The sequence below is a fragment of the Bos taurus genome, chromosome 10 (assembly GCF_002263795.3).
Source record: "Bos taurus isolate L1 Dominette 01449 registration number 42190680 breed Hereford chromosome 10, ARS-UCD2.0, whole genome shotgun sequence".
In the NCBI taxonomy this organism is placed as follows: Eukaryota; Metazoa; Chordata; class Mammalia; order Artiodactyla; family Bovidae; genus Bos; species Bos taurus.
In genome coordinates, this window is record NC_037337.1 from 60,283,134 (window position 1) to 60,306,083 (window position 22,950).

A 22,950-nucleotide genomic window follows, 5' to 3' on the forward strand; every position below is an offset into this window, starting at 1 on the left:
TTGGATCTCCTGGGAATCCAAGGGACTCTAAGGGCCTTCTCCAACACCACAGTTCAAAAGCATCAATTCTTCGGCACTCAGCTTTCTTCACAGTCCAACTCTCACATCCATACATGACTACTGGAAAAACCATAGCCTTGACTAGACAGACCTTTGTTGGCAAAGTAATGTCTCTGCTTTTGAATATGCTATCTAGGTTGGTCATAACTTTCCTTCCAAGGAGTAAGCATCTTTTATTTCATCGCTGCAGTCACCATCTGCAGTGATTTTGGAGCCCCAAAAAATGAAGTCAGCCACTGTTTACACTGTTTCCCCATCTATTTGCCATGAAGTGATGGGACCAGATGCCATGATCTTTGTTTTCTGAATGTTGAGTTTTAAGCCAACTTTTTCACTCTCCTCTTTCACTTTCATCAAGAGGCCTTTGAGTTCCTCTTCACTTTCTGCCATAAGGGTGGTGTCATCTGCATATCTGAGGTTATTGATATTTCTCCTGGCAATCTTGATTCCAGCTTGTGCTTCTTCCAGCCCAGCATTTCTCATGATGTACTCTGCATATAAGTTAAATAACCAAGGTGACAATATACAGCCTTGATGTACTCCTTTTCCTATTTGGAACCAGTCTGTTGTTCCATGTCCAGGTTTAACTGTTGCTTCCTGACCTGCATACAGATTTTTCAAGAGGCAGGTCAAGTGGTCTGGTATTCCCGTCTCTTTCAGAATTTTCCACAGTTTATTGTGATCCACACAGTCAAAGGCTTTGGCATAGTCAATAAAGCAGAAATAGATGTTTTTCTGGAACTCTCTTGCTTTTTCTATGATCCAGCAATTTGATCTCTGGTTCCTCTGCCTTTTCTAAAACCAGCTTGAACATCTGGAAGTTCACGGTTTATGTATTGCTGAAGCCTGGCTTGGAGAATTTTGAGCGTTACTTTATTAGCATGTGCTGCTGCTGCTGTTAAGTCGCTTCAGTTGTGTCCGACTCTTAGCAACCCCATGGACTGCAGCCTACCAGGCTCCTCCATCCATGGGATTTTCTAGGCAAGAGTACTGGAGTGGGGTGCCATTGCCTTCTCCGTACTAGTGTGTGAGATGAGTGCAATTGTGCGGTAGTTTGAGCATTCTGTGGCATTGCCTTTCTTTGGGATTGGAATGAAAACTGACCTTTTCCAGTCCTGTGGCCACTGCTGAGTTTTCCAAATTTGCTGGCATATTGAGTGCAGCACTTTCACAGCATCATCTTTCAGGATCTTTCAGGATTTGAAATAGCTCAACTGGAATTCCATCACCTCCACTAGCTTTGTTGGTAGTGATGCTTTCTAAGGCACACTTGAATTCCCATTCCTGTCTTAGGTTAGGGCTTTTCGCTTGGTAGCTATCCCACAGTCTGGTTTGCTAGTCCAAGTTAGTTCCCTCAGGTTTCCCTTGGGCATTCAGGCCTGGTCCTTACTCTAAGCAATGCAACCCGCGCCTCCCTGCCCAGCCCCCACTTGCTAGTGGTGGATGCAGGCGTCTGCGCTGCTTCTCCACTGGGGGAGTTACCGTTGGGCATGTAATCTGTGGGTTTTAATTATTTATTTATTTTTCCTACCTATTATGTTGCCCTCTGTGGTTCCAAGGCTTGTCACAGACTCAGCAGTGAGAGTGTTTCCTGGTGTTTGGAAACTTCTCTCTTTTTTAAGACTCCCTTCCCAGGACGGATCTCCGTCCCTACCTGTTTTGCCTCTCTTTTTGTCTTTTATTTTTTTTTTCTACCTCATTTCGAAGACAATGGGCTGCTTTTCTGGGTGCCTGATGTCCTCTGCTGGCATTCAGAAGTTGTTTTTTGGAATTTACTCAGCGTTCAAATGTTCTTTTAATGAATTTGTGGGGGAGAAAGTGATCTCCCCGTCCAATTCCTCCACCATCTTAGGACCGCCTCCGCAGATTGTTTTCTTAAAGACTTTATTCCACTATTGTTCCAAGTGTAGCAGTTAATTCAAGTAATTCCTGTGGATACCACCAGACTTTTAAAAGCATCTTTTCCAGTTGCTTCGGTTTTATGGGGGGAAATATTAATACACTAGAGAAAAACAAGTTAGAATTAAGTAAGAAAACTCAGGTTTTGATTTATTCCCCCCAAACAGTGGCTGTTGTTACTTGTCTGTTACTTAACTCTTGTTTGTACTGTTGTTACTTAACTCTCAAATGTATATTTTGAAATGTATAAGAGATCCTATAGAGTTTCCTTTTAACTTGGGTTGACTTTTCCATTTGGGTGGAAGAGGTAGGTTGTGGTCCTTCCTAGAGCTTAGAGTATATAGATAGGAGGAATAAGAGTTTGCTAATGAGAGTTAGTGTCTTCTCAGCATCTTCTTGATGCAGAGGAACTTTCAATAGAGACTTCAGGGAAATTCAGTAGCAGTGCAGTTTCCATAAATAAAGACACGGTCTCTGTCCTGGTCTTATTTTATCTGAGATACTGTTCCCTGAGACATGTCACTAATGCCTCAAAGTAGATACCCCAGGACAAACAGACCAACACATAATCTATTCATACCTGTAAAAAGAAATAAAATGAGATTTAAAGGCTTCCTAGGTTCTCTCATTGTCAACAAACTAGATAAAGTGCAGAAAAGTATGGTATTGGAAAAATGAATGAATTCTGGCTAGAGATGAAAATGCTTCAGTTGAAAACTTTCCAGAACAACATGTACTTGGAGTCGTATTAAAGAGAAATTCTTTGAGTGTTTAAGCCAAATGACCCAGCAGGGTTGATAGTGTGAGGTATATTTCACAGTTGTATAAATATTTAAAACTGTTTTCCAGCCTATAAAACAAGTAAATTAGGTTGTTTTTCAAAAACTTCACAATGAAATTAACCTGCCCACCTTAACTTGTTGGGAAACCTGCCCTTCTTGTAACAGCCTTCTCTCCTAGAAGAAGTTGCTGGGAAGGAGGTGTGATGAAGGTTTCCAACTCAGAAAACAAAGCTGGTTTACATTTCAGAGAACTTCAGAAACAGCATCATGGATACTCACAGGTGGTGTGTTTCCAGATGGGCTGTCTGCCTAACTTGTTGAGAGGGGCCTGACCAACGAGGCACAACAGCTTTTTGTCATAAACCGCTTTGAACTTGGTGAAGGTAGACTTGGGACTCCATTATATACATGAACCTCGAAGAAAACAGTGTAACATCTTGACCGTGTTCTCAATTCTGAGCTGTTCATCCTAGCTGTTAGAATGCCACCAAGCCTATCCTTTGGCCAGAATACTGTGGATGATTTGTAGGTGGTCTTTCTTGTTCAGTTTTTTTTTTGTCATTGATTGCTGCTCTTGTCCTTTCCAGAATTTTTGTTCTTTTCCTCTTGCATTCTAGCTGTTGCCCTGGACTACTCTCCCTTGCCTCTGTCTCCTTCATATATTGCCTCCAGTTAAACAGACTTCTGAGACAACAGCCCTAATGTTTTTATATTAACATAGAGCTTGAAAAGAATATTAATGACTAAAGTTATTCCTTTCCTTCCCGCTGAGCTTTTTTGTTTTTGAATGTTCTGCAAGTAAGAGTTAACAGCTGCTGTATACAGCTGGCACCATGGAGTGGTAGGAAGAGTACACGCCAAGAGTTAGGCATTTTGAGTCTAGCCCTAGAGATGACTAACTCACTGGGTCTTTGGGCAAATCGTTTGACCTCTTTTGACCTCTCTCTAGTTCCCACATCACTCAGGTAAATGACTTTGTTATTCAAGGCTCTTTGAACTGAGCATTCTAGGAAAAAAGTTTTACTTGCTGCTTCTGTCATATGATGCTGTATTGTGAATACATTTTCTTGATTCTTTTCTCTATTCCTGAAAAAAAAATTAATTTTGTTTTTGTTCTTAGACTGCAGAATGAAAAATGGATGAACGTCAAAGTGGGAGACATCATTAAATTAGAAAATAACCAATTTGTTGCTGTGAGTATTTCGTATTGTTTAAAGACTTTATCTCAGGTTAAAATAGTATATGTACTAAACTATTTACACTTGCAAATTCAGCAAATCTGTACTAATTTAGCATAACTAAGGAGGGAATACCAAGAAGCATTATTGTAATGTCTCAATTATAAGATACTTTTAAGGACATATTGATTAATTACTTTCAATAACATAATTCAGACAAGGCTGAGTGATTGTCACCTTGTTATTTTCTTTCGGGTCTTTTATTTATTTTTTTAAATTTTAAAAAATTTTTTTATTTTTATTTTTTTCTTTCGGGTCTTTTAACCTAATAGATAAAAAGATTTAAAATCGTTTGATGTAAATAACAGCTTTTAAAATGCTCCAGAATACTTTAAAAATAGTTCATTCCTGCGTAGTTGGAATACTGTCCCTTAACAATGGAATTAATGCTGTTAATTTGCAGGATTTTAGGAGAAAAGACTAGCTAGAGAAAGAAGAAAATGAATGCTCTCTCCTGAGTAATCACAATCAGAAAATGTTGACTGAATGTTCTCACTAAATGCTATTTTTGAGGTTTTACTTTGTCTTTCAAATGCACTATAATTTATGTTTTCAAAATTCCTGGGTTACAGTTCTCTTAATAAAATTCAAGGGGTCAATTCAGACTAAAATATGTGACTAACTATAGGTCATATTAAATGCAAGGATATATATAAAAGCTATTCAGAACAGGATTAAAAATTCTATATAGTCTTTATGTCAAATGTATATTAGATTAGTGAGGAAAATTTTTGTGTTAATACCATTTTATTTATCAAGTTGTGTTCTTCATTAAATCTGAGACATTTTCCCACAGGATAAAATAAACGGCTCCAAGATCTATTTATAAGAACTACTCAGTTGAGACTCTTAAAAAGTCACTTTCAGAAGCAGTTTTCTTTCATTAAGTCATTTTCTGTGTATAGTGATTCTTGAGAGCAACCCATGCTAAGGCAACTAGTCAGTGAACAGGACATTCAAAAAAAGTTCACGGGAATTTGCTGTATGACTCAAGGAAGTCAAACAGGGGCTCTGTAACAATCTAGAGGAGTGGGATGAGGAGGGAGGTGGCGGGGAGGTTCAAGAGGGAGGGGACACATCTATACCTATGGCTGATTCATGTTGTTTGGCAAAAACCAACACAATACTGTAAAGCAATGATTCTTCAATTAAAAATAAATAAAGTAAAAAAAGTAGGATTAGCACACTTAGAGAGGAGACAACGTAGAATTCCCTCATCCTTTCTGCTACATGGGGACACAGAAGGAAGATGGCTGTCACTGGTTGAGGACATCCTGCAGTGAGTGTCTTGATCTTGGAATTCCCAGCCTCTGGAACTATCAGAGATAAATTTCTATTGTTTAAAAGTCAAAAAAAGAAAAAAAAAAGTTCACACTTTAAGTAGAGAAGTGCTTATTTCTCTGACCCCATAGTGTATCTGTGTTCCAACTTGCCTTCTAAAGCCTTAATATTCTAACTTGCACTTTCCTTGGTCTTTGTTTTTAATTTAGTTGTATTTTCTGTGTTACAGTATACATGCTGCTTGTTATTGCAAACGTTTCTGTGGAATGAAACATGGAGTCAAGTATAAGTGCACGCATCACATGGCAGGAAACCAGTTCCACAAACACATTTCCACAAACACATCGTTAGCATTGGTTTAAAATGAATCCACATTTAGATGAGTTCCCATGAAGTTCGTGATCCATGTGTCCCAACACTATCCAGTAGCACTTTCTGCAGTGAAGAAGATGTTTTATGTGCTGTCCAAATATAGAACAGTCAGAAGCACCTTGTGGATATGGAATCCTGGTAATGTGGTTATGCAACTGAGGAACTAAAAGTTAAATTCTATTTAATTTTAATTAATTTAGATTTAAATAGCCACATGTGACTTGTGGCTTTCTTATTGGACAGTGCAGATGTAGCCTTTTCATTGTGGTCATGTGATGGGGCGGAAACGCTTATTTATTCCCAGCCCTTCCCTGGGTCCTGTTGTTCTTGCTTTCACTTGGAGGGACAGCAACAAAATAACAGAGCATCTTGCACCCCCTTGCTTGCTCCCCTCTTTCCCAGGAGTGACTTCTCTGATTGTCAAGTGTGGGGCAGTAACAGGTGTGCATGACCTGGCACCTCCTTCCTTCCCTTTCTCTTCAGGCTCTGTCTATGTACAGAGAGAACATTCTGCCCTGCTTGGTCACAGCATTCATTTTATAGGAGTAAATCCCCATGGTGGGGGTGATGGGAGGGTCTGGGTAATTTCTATCTTCCAGAGAGCTTCATCTATGGCTGGATAATCTGTCTATCCGGAGCGAAGTATTAGCAAGCCCACTCAGCCCACAGACCTAAAGCCTGGTCTCCAACTGCTTGGTCAGTAGCAGATGATATTTTCCTAATTTCCAGTCATGTCTGTCTGACTCCTACACTTATAGCTCTGTGTCTTTAGTCTTTGGATAAGTGAGGGGGTCCTCCAAATGCCAGAACACTGAAGTGCCTCTTGATTAGGTCACTTTGTTAAAAAGTTTTCCATGTGCAGCTACTCAGCACCTATGAAGCTGTTTTCAGGGACAAATAAATGTTTCTATGTGTGAACTGCTATAATCACTTAGAAGTGCTAATATACCTTCCTACTCCCTGGCATCAGGTGTTAGAGGCTATCAGAGAGCTTACATGTGGTGAGCAACAATCACAGGTCGCTAAAGAGACTCACTTCTGAGTTACTGCACCGAGGTAGAGCCTGGGAAACCAGATCATGAAGATCATGAAAAACCATAGCTAGCCTTTATTGACTACATGCCACATATCAGATAATATTACAAGCTCTTTATACAGCTTAACTCATTTAATCCTCACATTAGCTGAATGACAGCAGTTTATGTACTATTATTGTTCCCATTTACAGATAAGAAAATAGAGGTGCAGTGCCATCAGATAGCTTGTCAATAGGAAGGTTAGGAGTTAAATTCCATCTGGGTTTTAACCCCACTCTTTACCACTACCATATGCAGCTCCTACCTCCATTAGACCTGTCCTAATTACCTTAAGCCTGGGCTTCCAGAGTCAGAGCCTCTAGGCTTGGATGCTAGAAGTGCTGCTCCCAATTCTAATGCATAGCCTCTAACTGTCAAACTTAGAATTTCTAACTTGACTTAAGTCACTTTAAGCAAGGAAAGGAGCTTGTCTGAGATGACCAGTTAGCTGGCCTGTTAAGAGTTACTCACCTCTGTATTCCAGATAAGAAATCCTTACTGCCCTTTACCTTAAGAAATCTAAAACACTTCTGGACTGAATTTCCAGAGCTCCTATTTTTATTTTAGGACCAAGAAAAAATGGACAGCATAATTCAGTTATCACAATGAGACTGACTTGCATTAGATGAACCAAGTAAACGGTGTGAGAAAACCACACTGCAGAGTTCCCGATACTGGTAGACCCTGGTCCCTGGGAACCATGCCTACCTTCCTCCTTTAATTGACTGCAGTGCTATTTTCCTATTTTGCTTTGCTTTTCTTTCTTTTTTTTTTTAAGCATCTTTTATTTTTTTATTTTTAATATAAATTTATGTTTTGCTTTTCTTATCTGGTGGTAGAAATAAACCTTTTCCTGGACATGAGCATATTTGAATTTCACATTTAGTCGTTTAGCTTATTTGGAAAAAGCTCCCCTTCCATCCCCTCCACAGAATGGCCTTTGTGTTTTAGATGTTTACAATGGTAAATTTTTGCTTTAGAACAAAGGCATTCTTCTGCTACAGAAACTGAAAATTTCACCTTAAGAAATGAAAGGACTAGTTTGATGTAAACTCCAGTCCTGACCATGGACAGGCTTTGTCTCTCTCTGTACCCATCATCAGGGCATCTCATCCAGTGTTTTTCAGCACCTTTTAAAGGGTATCCTTTTAGGGAGGCCATTTTGTGGTTGAATTGCCTTTTCAGTTATTTTAACTTTTATAACTTCAGAGTTACTTGTTTTACTCTAATTGCTGAAATAAATCTTCCTCTTTAAAAAAAAATGTGAAATGTTCAACATACATTTGAACATTTGGATCTGAACAATGGATCTGAAACTTAAATTTTAAAGAAAAATATTAACTGTAATCGTACACATTTTCATTTTTATGACTTAATTCTGATTTTTGTCCATATCAACATATTTTTCCATAAGTTATTCATACCACATGAGCCATTTTGGATTTTTATTTTTGGACTATAAAAGAATAAAAGAAGAGATAATTTTGTAGATGATAAAGAAGAATTCCGTGTTTGAGAATGGCTTAAAAAAATTAAGGGAGATCCAAATATGATGTTTCAGTTAATTCTACAAATTCATCTTTCCATTTGGTTACAAATCAAATCCCAATATTCTTTCACCATTGTAGTTTTGATTTTGAACACTAGCAAAGCAAAATGCTGTTTTATTTATAGTTGTATTCCAGTCATTCTGTAGCCAACCAGAAGAAAGATTGTGCATTTTGGGATCAGAGTTCTGAGTTCTAGTTCTAGCTTTGCCCTTTAAGCTCCATATGGTCATGGGTGTGGCTTTAAAGCTCTTAGAGCCTTGGGTTCCTCTATTAGATTCACCATGACTTGCTATGGGCATTGCGTGAGTTAATTTAGTTCATCTAGTGCTTGTCACAGAGAAGGCAATGGCACCCCACTCAGGTAGTCTTGCCTGGAAAATCCCATGGACGGAGGAGCCTGGTAGGCTGCAGTCCATGTGTGCGCTGAGAGTTGGACACGACTCAGTGACTTCACTTTCACTTTTCACTTTCACACGTTGGAGAAGGAAATGGCAACCCACTCCAGTGTTCTTGCCTGGAGAATCCCAGGGATGGCGGAGCCTGGTGGGCTGCCGTCTATGGGGTCGCACAGAGTCAGACACGACTGAAGCGACTTAGCAGCAGCAGCAGCAGTGCTTGTCAGACTGGAAATGACCTTCCCAGGTTTCTTATCCACACAGTAGGAACAACATTATCCCCCAAAGAGACTATTGAGAGAATAAAGTGATACAATTATGTGAATGTTTTGTTAGCCCTTAGCTGCACAGCTTTTAGATGTTATATAATTGCTTGAGGTTTAGCTTCATTGGCTCTTTAATTCAACGAACATTAATTATGCCTAATAAATCTAGGAGTCTAGTGTCATTGGCTCTTAGAACTTACAGATGTTCTGCAGATTCTTTTCAAGAGTCCTCTGGCTAGTATATTTGTTTCAGTTCTCCGTGAAGCTGCTCCTTGGGCTTTTTGTTACCTTTGGAAGGTGGGTGAAGAGACACTGTGTTAAAAACAGTCCTCAATTCTTGAGAGATATAGTTGAGTCTTTCCTGGGAAAGCACAGGGAAAAGGAACCAGTAATTGACAGAAGAAAATACTGCGTTGGCCAAAAAGTTTGTTCGAGCTTTTCCATAACGTCACTTGGAAACCTAAACTAACTTTTTGGCCAACCCAGTACAAATAAGAGTCTAAGGAAGATGGGTATGGTTGGAATTAACTGCTGCGTGTCCCACTGTGAGTTCCAGTAATCACAGTTTCTGTTATTGTGCTTCATTCCTGCTAACACCTCTGCCTACAGGGACCTGCCCTCCATTCCATCTGGAATCTTCCATGAAGCCCTTCCTTAGCTACCAGTCAGATATACCCCTTTCTCACTTGCATTCCTCCCATAGCACTTTGTTAATAAGATACTTAGAACCCTTATCATATTCTGTCTTTACTAAACTATAAAATCCTTGAAGGAAAGAAGTTTTCACTCAATTTAGTACTCCTGGCAGTATAGGCTTTGAATTGCCTAGATTCACACCCTAGTGCCCTACTTACTCTGTGGCCTCAAACAAGTTACTGAACCTCTTTGGGCCTCAGTTTACTCATCTGTAAAGTAGAGATAGCACCAAGATATACATTTAGGATTTCTTTGAGTTAAATAAAATACTGCATTAAGGCTAGGCTATATAGAATAGTGCCAGACACATAGTAAGAACTCACCAAATTTTGGCTATTGGTATTATAAACACCTCCAACTCAAACACAAGTTTCTGGATCGTCTAGGAATTGGGTCCCTGAGAGAGACTGAAGGGATCAGCTTAAGGAGGACTGACCTGAGACTGACAGTACTGGGGCTTGTTGGACCCTAAGACCACCCATGTGTTGCCCCACTCCCTGCTCCAAAGAGCAGAGGGCAATCCAGTACTAACAAGGCTGTTCCTACAGCTCTCCTGCCCTTCCTTTCCAAAAGGGCTACCTAGTGCGTGTGGAAGCAGGGCGGCATGATGGCGACTCAGCTGGCCACTGCTCGTTCACACATGCTCTTCAGCTACAATGAATGAACAAAACTTGAAGAGAGAAGTTAGCAAAAGGAAATACCCAAACTCAGCAGTTGGGCTGGGAGAACAGAGGAAGAGTGAGGGGAGGCAGGGCAGGGATTAGGGAGTGGGAAAACGGGAGGAAGGTTCAGAGGACATAGAAAAAGTTGACACTGGAGGTGACAGGAGGAGGCAGGGAAGGTAGATGAAGGGAAGATACAAGTCCCAGCTTCCCAGGGTATAGAAAAAGCAGTAAGAGTTAGCCCAGAGCCTGTGAGGTTAACACTTTCTGCTTCTAGGAGGTTGAGTCGCTGCTCAGGAGATAATCCAGTCACCAGGTGGCAGTGGTGCCTCAGTCACATGTTCTGAGCCACTGTGGCCAACAGTCTCTCTCCTTATTTGCTGAAAATATGTGTTAAGGCAGCTGAGCTCAAAATTACGCAGTAACATTGGATAGTTCTTACTAGGCAGAATTTTGAAGAAAAGCAACCGTAGGTACAAATGGTTATCTTTCTCTAAACTTCATAACTATTTTTCAGTCACAGATGGTAGCAATTAGAGAATTCTGGCTTTTGTTTAAAATGATCCTGTTAAACTCAGGGAGGAGAACCATAAGCCAAAGAGTGTGAAGCTCTACTGCTGTTGTGCCTTATGCCTTTATTCATTGTAATGTAAATGTGAGAAATAAAATCAAGGTTCATTTTCATAACACTTTTTTACTTTAAAAATGTTGGCTTATAACTGGCATATACTCTTCACATGTCCTCTTCAGAGTGAGTTTGCTTTGGTCATGTTGTGAGAAGTCAGAAAGTAAATAATTTCTGCCTTGACAGACGTCTGTGACTTTTTCATTCAGAGTTGAAGAACCTTGATAGTACAAACCTGTTTATTTTGTTAGGGGTTTGTCACTGAGTTTTTTTTTTTTTTTTTTTCAGTTCTGTTTTGTTATGACTTAGACAAAACTATTCCCCCATACATGCAGCTACGCCTGGCCTATTTTTGAGTTGAAAATTTAAACACTTGAGAGAATGAAATGAGTAGTTTGATTCTAAATTTAACCTCCAGGCTTTGATAATGGGATATTTCTAGTATTTAAAAACCAAAGGTAAGAAAAATTTGCAGTTTTGGAATGCCAGTCATACATTTAGAGGTAGAAAATTGTTAGGCTAATATGTCAAAATAAATTGCTATAATTTTAGTCAGTTCTTTATAGATATTCAAATCCTTAAGAATTTCATAAAAACTTTTATTTTAAAATTAATTTTGAAATTTCAAAGAAACAATTTCCCAATGTAGAAAGCTACCAGAATTCTAAAACTGAATCATGATCAGTCATTTCCAAAGCACCAAGAGAATAATTTATCTCTGTCTTCATCTCTGAATGTTTTCTGTTTTTACCATGTTTTCTATTCTATCCAGCCCTCTTGCTTAACCCCTGCTTTTCTTCTCTTTCCCTTTTCTTATACACCACCATCTTTTTCTTTTTTTTGTTGTTTATCTTTTAAAAAATTATTTATTTTTAATTGAAGGATGGTTGCTTTACAGTATTGGTTTGATTTCTGCCATACATCAACATGAATTAGCCATAGGTACACATATGTCCCCTCCCTCTTGAACCTTCCTGTCATCCTGTTTATCTTTTCAAGTTTGTTTTTCCTTTAATCCTTTTCTCTTTCCTTGCCTCTCATTTTTTTTTTATTGTTTTCAGTTTTCTCCTGCTCATTCACTTTTGTCTTTCCCCATTTCTTTGCCTGCCCTCTGCTCTTAACTGATAACTGAAGAATTAAAGTGTGTGCATATAAGTATTTCCAATTATCTTACTTATTGGATTACATTTTATGTTTTTCATGAGCAATTATCAAAGCAAGAAAATGGAATTTTATATGTTTCTATAAAAGATATAAATTTTATATGGGAATATATAAAAACTTTATATATTTCTATTAAAAAATAAAGTGGTTGTTAATTTATATGCTATATCCTGCCCTTGCTTATGTTCTGATGGCCAAGAGAGTGCAAAGCAGGAACAAGGAAGCAGAGGGTGGTTTTGATTCAGGGCATATGTCAGAGAGGTAGAGCCAGACTTCATGTCTCACTTTTTTTCTAAGACTCTGCTGACTCATTAGTAATGGAGGGGTGATACAGTGTTGAAGGCATTCAACCAATCTTCCCCCCTCAAATATTCTTTATCATGGTTTTTCAAAATAGGCTGATCTCCTTCTCCTATCAAGTAGTGAGCCACATGGTCTCTGTTATATTGAAACTGCTGAGCTTGATGGGTAAGTTATTACAATTCAAATAATTGTTTAGATTGGTTTTCAATGTATTTAAGAGCAATAGCTTTAGAAACAAGACCTAACTTAAATCTTAAACCTTAATCTTAGATGCAATGTGTGTGTGTGTGTGTGCGCGCGCGCATGCACGCGCATACCATGGAATATTAATCATTAAAAAGAATGAAATAATGCCATTTGCAGCAACACGGATGGACCTTGAGATTGTCATACTGAGTGAAGTAACTCAGAGAAAGACAAATGTCATGTATCACTTAAATGTGGAATCTAAATTGATAAATTGATACAAAGGAACTTAGTTCAAAGCAGATATAGACACACTTAACGATTACCAAAGTGGTAAATTAGGGATCTGAGATTAACAGATACATACACTGCTATATATAAAACAGATAAACAGCAAGAATCTACTGTATAATACAGGGAACTACATTAAATATAATAACCTATAATGGAAAAGAATCTGAAAAAGAATATATGTGTATATTGAATGACTTTGCTGTACACCTGAAACACTGTAAATCAACTATACCTCAATCAAAAAATCTAAAAAAAATACCCTTCATTTTATATTCTTGGAAGAAATAAGACTGTTAAATTGCAAAGTCCATTAAAAATGTTTTTTTGATGTGAACCATTTTCAAAGTTTTTATTGAATTTATTACAATACTGCTTCTGTTTTATGTGTTGGTGTTTTGGTTGTGAGGCACGTGGGATCTTAGCCCCTGACCAGGGATTGAATCTGCACCCTCTGCATTGGAAGGTGAAGTCTTAGCCACTGGACCATCAGGGGAGTCCCATTTAGTCCATTTGCTAGTTACTTTGCAGATCTTGGGAAAACTCTGTCTTTTTTCTTGAATTTATTTCAGAAACAATGAGCTAACTATATATGTGAGTAATATATAGTTTACATAGGGATTCTTCACTGAGATTCCCTGGAAGGGTCTCTTTGTTTATTTGTTTTCAAGTGCTTTTCTAAGGAAAATGAGAGGAATGGCAATCAAGATCTCTTGAAGAAAGAAGAACTGGTGTTACTTTATAAGGCAACTTTTGGAACTGGGTCAAGTGAGGATGTAGAGAGAGAAATGAAGTAGAATGCAGTTTTGACATAGATGCTAATTTGGAATTTAGTTATTAGACCATATAGTAATTTCATTTCAATGGATTCAGTTAGTCTGTCTGACATAAAAACATTTATTGAACACTTACATTTTAAAGTGTGTGCTTGAGATGGATTCTATCATTTAATCCTGACATAGGTACTATAAGCCCTATTGTATAGGCAAGGAAACGAAAGCTTGGGGTGACTAAAGAATTTGTCCCAGACTTCTAATGAATGAAACCAGGACTCAAACCTGGCAGTCTGACAAAAGAGCCCATGGTTTTAACCACTGCCTTCTAAATCATTGCTGTACTGAGGTATCCAAATAGAGATCAGCCTATGTGATCCTACCCTTGGTTTGGCAGAAGCTAGAATAGTGCTAAGAGGAAAATTTATAGCTATGCGTGTATATACTTGAAGAGTAAAAAAGCCTCAAACCAATTATCAAATCTTCCATTCATAACCTAGAAAATAGCAAAATAAACCAAAGCAAGTAGAAGGAAAGAGCAAAGAGAAAAAAAATCAATGAATCTGAAAATAGAGAAAGAATACAGAAAAATAAACAAAGAGCTAGTTCTTTGAAAACATCAGTAAAATAGACAAATTTTAAGAAGACTGGGAAAGGAGAAAAAAAAAAGATACAAGTTAACAATATCATGAATGAACCAGGGAGTATTATAATAGATCCTGAAGTCATCAAAAAGATATGGAGATACTGTGTATAACTCTATACACATTAACAACCAAGAGTAAATGGACTACTTCATTGAAAAACGGTCAGAACTCATCCAGTATGAAATAGTTTGAGTAGTCCTATAATTGTTAAGGAAACAATTCAAATATAAAACATAAAACTATAAAAACTTTCGAAAAAACATAGTAGAAAGTTTTGAAGATTTGAGGCTAGTCAAAGAGCTCTTAGATTTGCTCCAAAAAGCATAATGCATAAAAGGAAAATTTGACAAACTGGACTTGGTCATGTTAAAATTCTTTTTTTCCTGTGCAAAAGACTCTGTTAAGAGTATGAAAATAAAAGTTACAGACTAGGATAAAATACTTGCAACCTATATATCTGACAAAGGACTTGTATCTTGAATATATGAAAAATATTAAAAACTCCACAGTAAAAAAAATCCAATTAGAAAATTGGCAAATGATATTAAAGGACAGTTCACCAAAGATAACTTACAAATGGCAAATAAGTACATGAAAAGATGCTCAACAACTTTAGCCATTGGGATATTAAAGTTAAAACAACAATGATGTATCACTTCCCACTTATCCTATCAGAATAACCAAAATAAAAACTAGTGAGAACTCCAAATGCTGGCAAGAACATTGAGAAACCAAACCACTCACACATTGCTGATGAGAATATAAATGCTACAATCACTCTGGAAAACAGTGTGGCAGTTTCTAAGCATGTAGCTCCTGTATCCAGCAGTTTCATTACCTGGCATTTATCTCAGAGAAATGACTTATGCTTACACAAAAATTTGTATACAAATGTTTAGGGCACTTTATTTGTAATATCTCCAACTAGAAACAACTTAAATGTCTGTCACCAGGTAAATGGTTGAACAAACTGTGGTATATCCATATTGTGGAATATTACTGAGCAACAAAGAGGAATGAACTATTGATATATGCAGTAACCTGAATGAATCTTCACAGAATCATACTGAGTGAAAAAAGTAAATATCAGAAGGTCACATACTATATTATTTCATTTATATAACATTTCTATAAAATTAGAAAAATGTATAACAGATTAGGAATTGCCAGGAGTTTAAGATGGGTTGGAGGAGGCAGAGAAGGTGTATGTCCGTAAATGGAGCCCAGAGGAATCCTTGTGTTGATAGAAGTGTTCCATATCTTGACTGTTAATGTCAGTATCCTGGTTGTGGTATTGTGATACAGTTTCGTGAGATGGTACCATAGGAGAAATTGACTAAAAGGTAGAAAGGATCTTTCTGTATTGTTTCTTATGTTGAAAATCATTTTGAAATTTATCAAGATATTGACCAAAGTGACTGTACCATTTTAGATGTCACTATTAGTATATGAGATTTTCAGTGACTCTCTATCCTGGTATGATCGATCTTCTAAATTTCAGATAGTTCAGATAGTAGGCATGTAGTAGTAGTATTATTTAGATAGTAGGCAAGTAGTAGTATCTCATTATGGTTTTAATTTGCATTTCCCTAGTGAGAAATGGCAGTGAATTTTTTTTTTATTTATCACTGTATTTCTTCTTTAGTGAAGTGTCTATTCAGATCCTTTATGCATGTGTTATTTTATATTGTCATTTGTAGTTTGTTTTTTTTTTGATAGACACAGGCTATGAGATTCTTTATTCTATTTGTAGCAGCTTATGCAGGTGCAGCCAAACACAAAGCTTCAGGACAAACTGTACACAAACTTTACAATGTGGGAATTGAATTTAAAATATGAAACATAAAATCTACAGATTAAAAAATATTATTTGAGAAAAAAAATCAGGAGTTTTGAAAAAAAAATTTTTATCAGTGAGGCCTGTGTGTGATTATTCTTCCTCTTTAGTTTCCATGTCTGAATATAGAAGTGAGATATTAGAATCCTGAGGAAATAAATTAACATGATGATGAACTTTGGTGAGTGACAGCATATATGGAATAGGGCTGAGGAATGAGAGCTGTCTAGTCCAGTTGGTGTGATTGTTTAAATTATTTGAAAAGTCATTTAAAGGACAAACATTTGTCCTTTAATCTCAACACCACTGTCTCACTCTTTTCCATCAAGCCCAACTCAGTTTCTGCCTCAATTATGAAGTTATTTTTGACTGTCTATACTCATCTCTGCCTCCTAGAATTTGTAGATTTAGATCAGTAAGATCTAAATGACTTTTGAATAAAGTTATTTCAATTATACATTCAGCTTAATGTTTTCTGCAGTAAGCTGTTTGACTAATGGGCATTCCTTGGATTCAGTTCTCATTGCCATAACATCATTGTGAAGCTTAATCATGGAGAAGTTTAGATTAATGAAGTTGCAGGTATCTGCTCAGTTCTCTAAATTCAGTTTTTCATGGTTTGGTATGCACTTCCAAAAGGTGATATTTGCTTTTTTACCTACCACTTGTTTTCCTCAAGAGGACAGTAACCTTCAGGGCTGCATTGAGTTTCATGGGTGACTATGGTATGTATTCAATCGATATTTGTTGACCCACTACTACTGAACCCACTACTAAACATTTCCATAAAGACTGAACTCTGACAGATGCTCTTAAGCTATGGTAGAAAAGAATTTGGTTGAACTCAGTGAGGAAACTGACATGACGAACTCCTTAAACAGGAGACTTGAATGATGGCCATAGAATCTTCACTGATGGTCATCTCATGAATACCAGACAGCCATCTGTCCAATGTATACATGGTCTTGCTTGGAAGAAGATGACCAGCTCCTTGTGATCTACTTAGTTCCTGTATAGTTTTATGATTCTAGGTGTATGGGATTCTTGGCTTGATTCTTCAAGAAAAAGAAAGCTGTATTCCTTTTCCCATTTGAATTTCAGCTACTGTGAAATTTGCCATGACCATTCTTACCAGTAAAACTTCTGCATAGATACCAGATTCTGGAGTGATACTGACCTCCTTTAACTGGCAACTGTGTTCCCATTCCTAATGTGTTTTGTAACTCATGCATGATACTAAGAATGTTCGAATGCAACCATACTTATTATTAATACATCCTCTGTTTTTCTAAATAGCCAAACAGATCACTGTTGTTACAGAGATGTGCCGTGGATGAAATGCTAACTCTTAGGAGTCTGCAAAGACTTGTCCACTTTGCCGAGATAGTGTGGGAGGTGTGAATGACATTCAGAGGGAGTTTCTTGAATATCTTGTGTTGGATTTTGCATGTGCTAAAATTGAGGAAATGCCCCTGATGGCTTTGTGTAAGATACTGTTGGGCTATTTCATTTAAAAGTTCATGTCATGTCAATTAATTTCACAGGGAAACAAACCTTAAAGTGCGCCACGCGCTCTCAGTTACCTCAGAACTCGGAGCAGATATCAGCAGACTTGCAAAGTTTGATGGTAAGTGTTTAAAACTGAAAAAGAAAGACCTCAAAACCCAAAAGCTTTTGTAACAAAGCCATGTAACAAAATAATTATATGAAATTCAGTTTATGTTTCTTTTTATTTGGTGGAAGGACATAAAATTCTCCAAGCATCAAAGCCTGTGATCTCCTCTCATGCTCAAGGGTAAAAGTGTTTAACAAGGGGAGAATGGCTGTATCAGTTCATTGTTCCTTTCATCCTTGTTTTCTCTTCTCTAGACCTCGTTCCCTCTGGTCCTATAATACCCTTCATTTGCCTGACCTGGGTCTCCCTGGAGCCTCATACAGACTTGCTGAGGATGAGTAACAGGCCACACTAGCTCTAACTAGCCATGAGTTCTCTGGCTCCATAACAAAGACCAAACCCCAGACTACAGACTTGATGAAGACAGTAACTCTGCCTCATATATGTCTGTCTTTCAGAGTGCCTGGTATAATATCATAAAGATAGTAGGTGTTCAAGAAGAACATTATAATTTATTAATCAGTTGTCAACTATCGCCTTGTATTTTAGACCAGGGTTTTGTTTTCACCATCTTCACATCATTCAACCCAGTCCCACGCTCCTCAGCATGGTCTCCCCTGCCTATTCTACTCCATCTGTGTCTTGTTCTTTTCTATCAAAGCTGTCACAGAGTAGCAAAATTCTTCTAGTCAAAGGAAAAATAATTAATGGTAGGACTTCGGGCATCCTGATAGGTGGTTGGAGAATCTTTGGGGTCTTCCTGGCCATCCCTCAATGGTCTCTTGCTTTGTACACCTATGTATCTGGACTTGGATATCAATATTTCCATACAGATTTGTTTTATTTATTAACCCATATTCATGAGTTTGAGGCTATCTTTCTAAATGTTTTCTTTGGAGTCTACTAAAGGAAAATATGGACAAGCAAGATCCTGTGAGTTAGAGCACAGGCAGCTTTACATTTTAAAGTTTCTTAGGGCACAACTTAGAGCTCCTATTGCTTGGGGTTTGCATTTGCTTATAGACTCCATCTGGATACTGTTAATATTTTAATCTTTCTTAAATGAGTGCCATTGTAACAAATGTTTACAGAAAAAAAATATTCCTCCAGTTTGAGATTTAAGTCAGGGGAATAGCCAGGAAACTGAATGGCCCAAGAAATATTTTGATTAGATTAAAATAAATTACACATTTTCTACTAAGTAATTTTTTTCAATGAAATTTTACTGTTATGTGAATCCAAAAAAGTAAATTGTGTTCATGAATCAAAATACTCCCTTAAAACACGTCACGGAATATTCATAGAGTCCTAAAAGTGCAACCTAAATGTAATTTACTCATTTCTTTCCTGGCAGAAGTGTACCTTTATATCACTGTTAATCTATAAGGAGGTAAAAATTCATGACTTCTTGCTTACTTTACTGTTAAAAAGCAGAAAATTATGTTATAATTGCCAGCTTATTTTCTTTCATAGATACTGGCACAGATAGCCCGTGCTGTGATTTAGATACAAACAACCCTGAAATCATAGTGGCATATACAGTAGAAATTTATTTCTTCCTCATGTCGCATCTGATGCAGGTTGGATGGGCTTCTTCATCTTGTAGCTTTGATGCCTAGACTAATGGGCCTTAAGGTGAGCACATTAGAGTAAGGATGAGGTGAAAGAGACAAGCTAACTTTTAACTGCTCTTCCTCTCATGTTTCATTGGCCAACACGAGTCACATGGGCCTGACCTAACTGCAAGAGAGGAAATGAGTATGGAGTTGAGTTGAATGCTGTCTCTACCACACCCCATGACCAGAGGTCAATTCCAGGATCGTGTATAAAGGGACATACTGGATTAGGTAGATTTCTTACTTGGAACTGCAGGAATGGGGCCAAGAATCTGCCATCTCAATATGACTTCTCATACCCCTCTCCATCCTCCCTGGCCTGCTTGACTTCTTCTTTTTTCTCATAGCACTTATCACCATCTGGCATACTCTACAAAGTGCTTATTTTCTGCTTATTAGTTATTATCTATCTCTACCTGCTGCAGTGTGAGCCGAACAGGGATCTCTGTTTTGGTCACTGATAGATGCCAAGTCCCTGGAACAAAGCATGGCACAGAGTGATTGCTCAACAAATCCTTGATGAATGCATGAATAAATGGTCACAGGTGCCAGAGAGTGGGGGACAGGATCAGCCTCAGGCCCCAAAAAGACATGGGAGAGCAAAGGAGGGGCCTAAGGTAAGGGACAGAGGGTGGAGTATGAAATGATAGGTGAAGAGGAGGCTTCCTGATGGGAACTTGCAAGACAAAGCAAGAGTGCTGGGGCCCCTTCTCTCGGAGGGCAGTGGCTGGGAAAGGGACCATCTGCTGTGGTGGTTTTATAATGACTTTCCGCAGAATCTTTCCTCCAAACAAAACAGAGTTGAACACAGAAGTCCGAAATTTAAACTAATACAAGTGGTGCTGCTTGGGCTAAAGCAGAAAATACTTCTTCACCTAAAATAATTCTTTTATCACAGATGGGATAACAAGTCCAGAGAGGTTAAAGGACTTGTCTCTGTGTGTGTGTGTGTGTGTGTATGTGGATGTATATATATACAGATAAAGTCTTTATTAATACTTAATAAAATTTACTTTAAAAGTGTATTCATAATTATTACTTAATAGTTGTGGTCTGCATTTGCTTCAAATAGCATAGGTGATTCACAAAACCTCTAATATATAATAGTTTTTGCCAATAAAGGCAACACAGACCTCTATTGTCTCTCATTTATACATAAACTGTGATCACTTTTCAGAGAACATGTAATGCCAAATTTATGAGGCAGGTACACTTCTGGGCTAAATATCAGATCTCTGCTAAATTTACTTTTTATTCTTAAATCTTGGGTTGAATTTCAATCTACCATAACATTCAAGGCAATAGGATGTTCTATGGGTTTAGTCATATTAAAATATGATTTCCTATTTCCAAGAAAACATCTGAAAAATGAATAGAGGGATTAAGGGGAAATAAATTCGATAGAATATAAAAATTAATCCCCCCTCTTAGCAGACAAATTTAAAGACGAGCGATGCAATATGTGGAAAAGTCTTTGAAAGAGTTGGAACAGTTAACAAACCCCAAATCTTTCCCGCAATTGCTTTTACTTTCTTATAGCCTTCAACTTTTCTTTCATTTCCTTCTTTTTAAGCCTTAATTTTAATTTCATTCTTTCCCTACCTCTGTGACATACACGTTCACACACCAGTACTTCTACTATATACACGCATTTCTCTCATGACTCTAGGCATCGTTTTTATTTCCTCCCTTTTTGCATTATTTCTAACTATTCTCTTTGCATCTTTCTCTTTCAACTTTTTGTTTTTAATAGTTTACTTATCTCCTCTATCTGAATTCTCTTTTTCTCTATTATTTTAAAATATTTTCTATTTTCATCACTTTCTTTGTATTATTAGTTTATTAAGTTTATGGTGGCATAGTGGTAAAGAATCTCCCTTCCAGTGCAAAAGACACAGCAGATGTGGATTCAGTCCCTGGGTCAGGAAGATCCCCTGGAGGAGGAAATGGCTACCCACTCTAGTATTCTTGCCTGGAAAATTCCACGGACAGAGGAGCCTGGCAGGCTACAGTTCATGGAGTCACAAAGGGTTGGACACAACTGAGCATGCATGACACATCACATCAAGTTTATCATTAAGCACCTCTAAGGACAAGTTGCAATACAAAGTATGTAGAAGTACAACATATCTTCACATGTACTATCAAGATTCTTTAGATACTTCTCCATTCTTTTTCTATCCCCTCTTTTAGGTCTCCTCTCTTAACCTTTGTCATAATGGGATATCAATAGATTTCAAGTTTTCCTCTCGGGGCTAAAAAAAATCTCTTTCAGTCATGAGAAGTAAAACCAGATATTGCATCCCTTAGGTTTCCCAGATGGTTAAGTGGTTAAGAATCCACCTGCTGATGCAGGAGATGCAGGAGACATGAGTTTGATCCCTGGGTCAGAAGTATCCCCTGGAGGAGGAAATGGCAACCATTCCAGTATTCTTTCCTGGTGGGTTACAGTCCATAGGGTCATAAAAGAGTTAAAGAGGACTGAACTACTGAGCACACAGCACACACTGTATCCTTTAGCTTAAATTAGAAGTATGATGTCAGCATTTTGTACATTTGAAAGTGCCCTGCCTAGCTATGGCAAGGTCTAATAGATGAGAAGATGTGTGAGGCATGCCCTTTCTGTCTTTGCTGTGTGTATCTTTTAGCTTGTGACGTCTGGGCAAATCTGAGTAAGGTCTTGGTTTTGCTTCTAGTTACCATGTATTTTTTCTCCTGAGATTTGTGTCAGTTCAGTTCAGTTCATTTCAGTCGCTCAGTTGTGTCTGACTCTTTGTGACCCCATGAACCGCAGCACGCCAGGACTCCCTGTCCATCACCAACTCCCGGAGTCCACCCAAACCCATGTCCATTGAATCGGTGATACCATCCAGCCATCTCATCCTCTGTCGTCCCCTTTCTCCTCCTGCCCTCAATCTTTCCCAGCATCAGGGTCTTTTTCAATGAGGCAGCTCTTCGCATCAGGTGGCCAAAGTATTGGAGTTTCAGCTTCAACATCAGTCCTTCCAATGAACATCCAGGAGAACATCCAATGATCTCCTTTAGGATGGACTGGTTGGATCTCCTTGGAGTCCAAGGGACTCTCAAGAGTCTTCTCCAACACCACAGTTCAAAAGCATCAATTCTTCAGCACTCAGCTTTCTTTATAGCCCAACTCTCACATCCATACATGACCACTGGAAAAACCGTAGCCTTTACTAGATGGACCTTTATTGACAAAGGAATGTCTCTGCTTTTTAATATGCTGTCTAGTTTGGTCATAACTTTCCTTCCAAGGAGTAAGCGTCTTTTAATTTCATGGCTGCAGTCACCATCTGCAGTGATTTTGGAGCTCAGAAAAATAAAGTCAGCCACTGTTTCCACTGTTTCTCCATCTATTTGCCATGACGTGATGGGACCGGATGCCATGATCTTAGTTTTCTGAATGTTGAGCTTTAAGCCAACTTTTTCACTCTCTTTCACTTTCATCAAGAGGTCTTTAGTTCTTCTTCACTTCCTGCCATTTGTGTCATACTACTATCTTTAGCACCGAACTACAGTTCCAGTCCTGTATCAAAAGGACATATCATATCTTCTAAGTAGCTGAATACCTGAGTTTCCGTTGACTCATTGGAAA

At 38.0% G+C, this 22,950-nt stretch overlaps 1 protein-coding gene across 8 annotated transcripts in view; it reads left to right on the forward strand.

Annotated features, from left to right (window-relative positions):
* ATP8B4 (ATPase phospholipid transporting 8B4 (putative)) overlaps nucleotides 1-22,950 on the forward strand; it is a 342,280-nt gene that overhangs the window by 193,053 nt on the left and 126,277 nt on the right. For all 8 annotated transcript variants that reach the window (XM_010809391.4, XM_010809390.4, XM_015473206.3 and 5 more), the window contains 3 exons: nucleotides 3,862-3,934; nucleotides 12,464-12,534; nucleotides 17,648-17,730. In XM_010809391.4, the coding sequence (XP_010807693.1) occupies nucleotides 3,862-3,934; nucleotides 12,464-12,534; nucleotides 17,648-17,730 (227 nt within the window). The remainder of the gene's footprint in view (nucleotides 1-3,861; nucleotides 3,935-12,463; nucleotides 12,535-17,647; nucleotides 17,731-22,950) is intronic.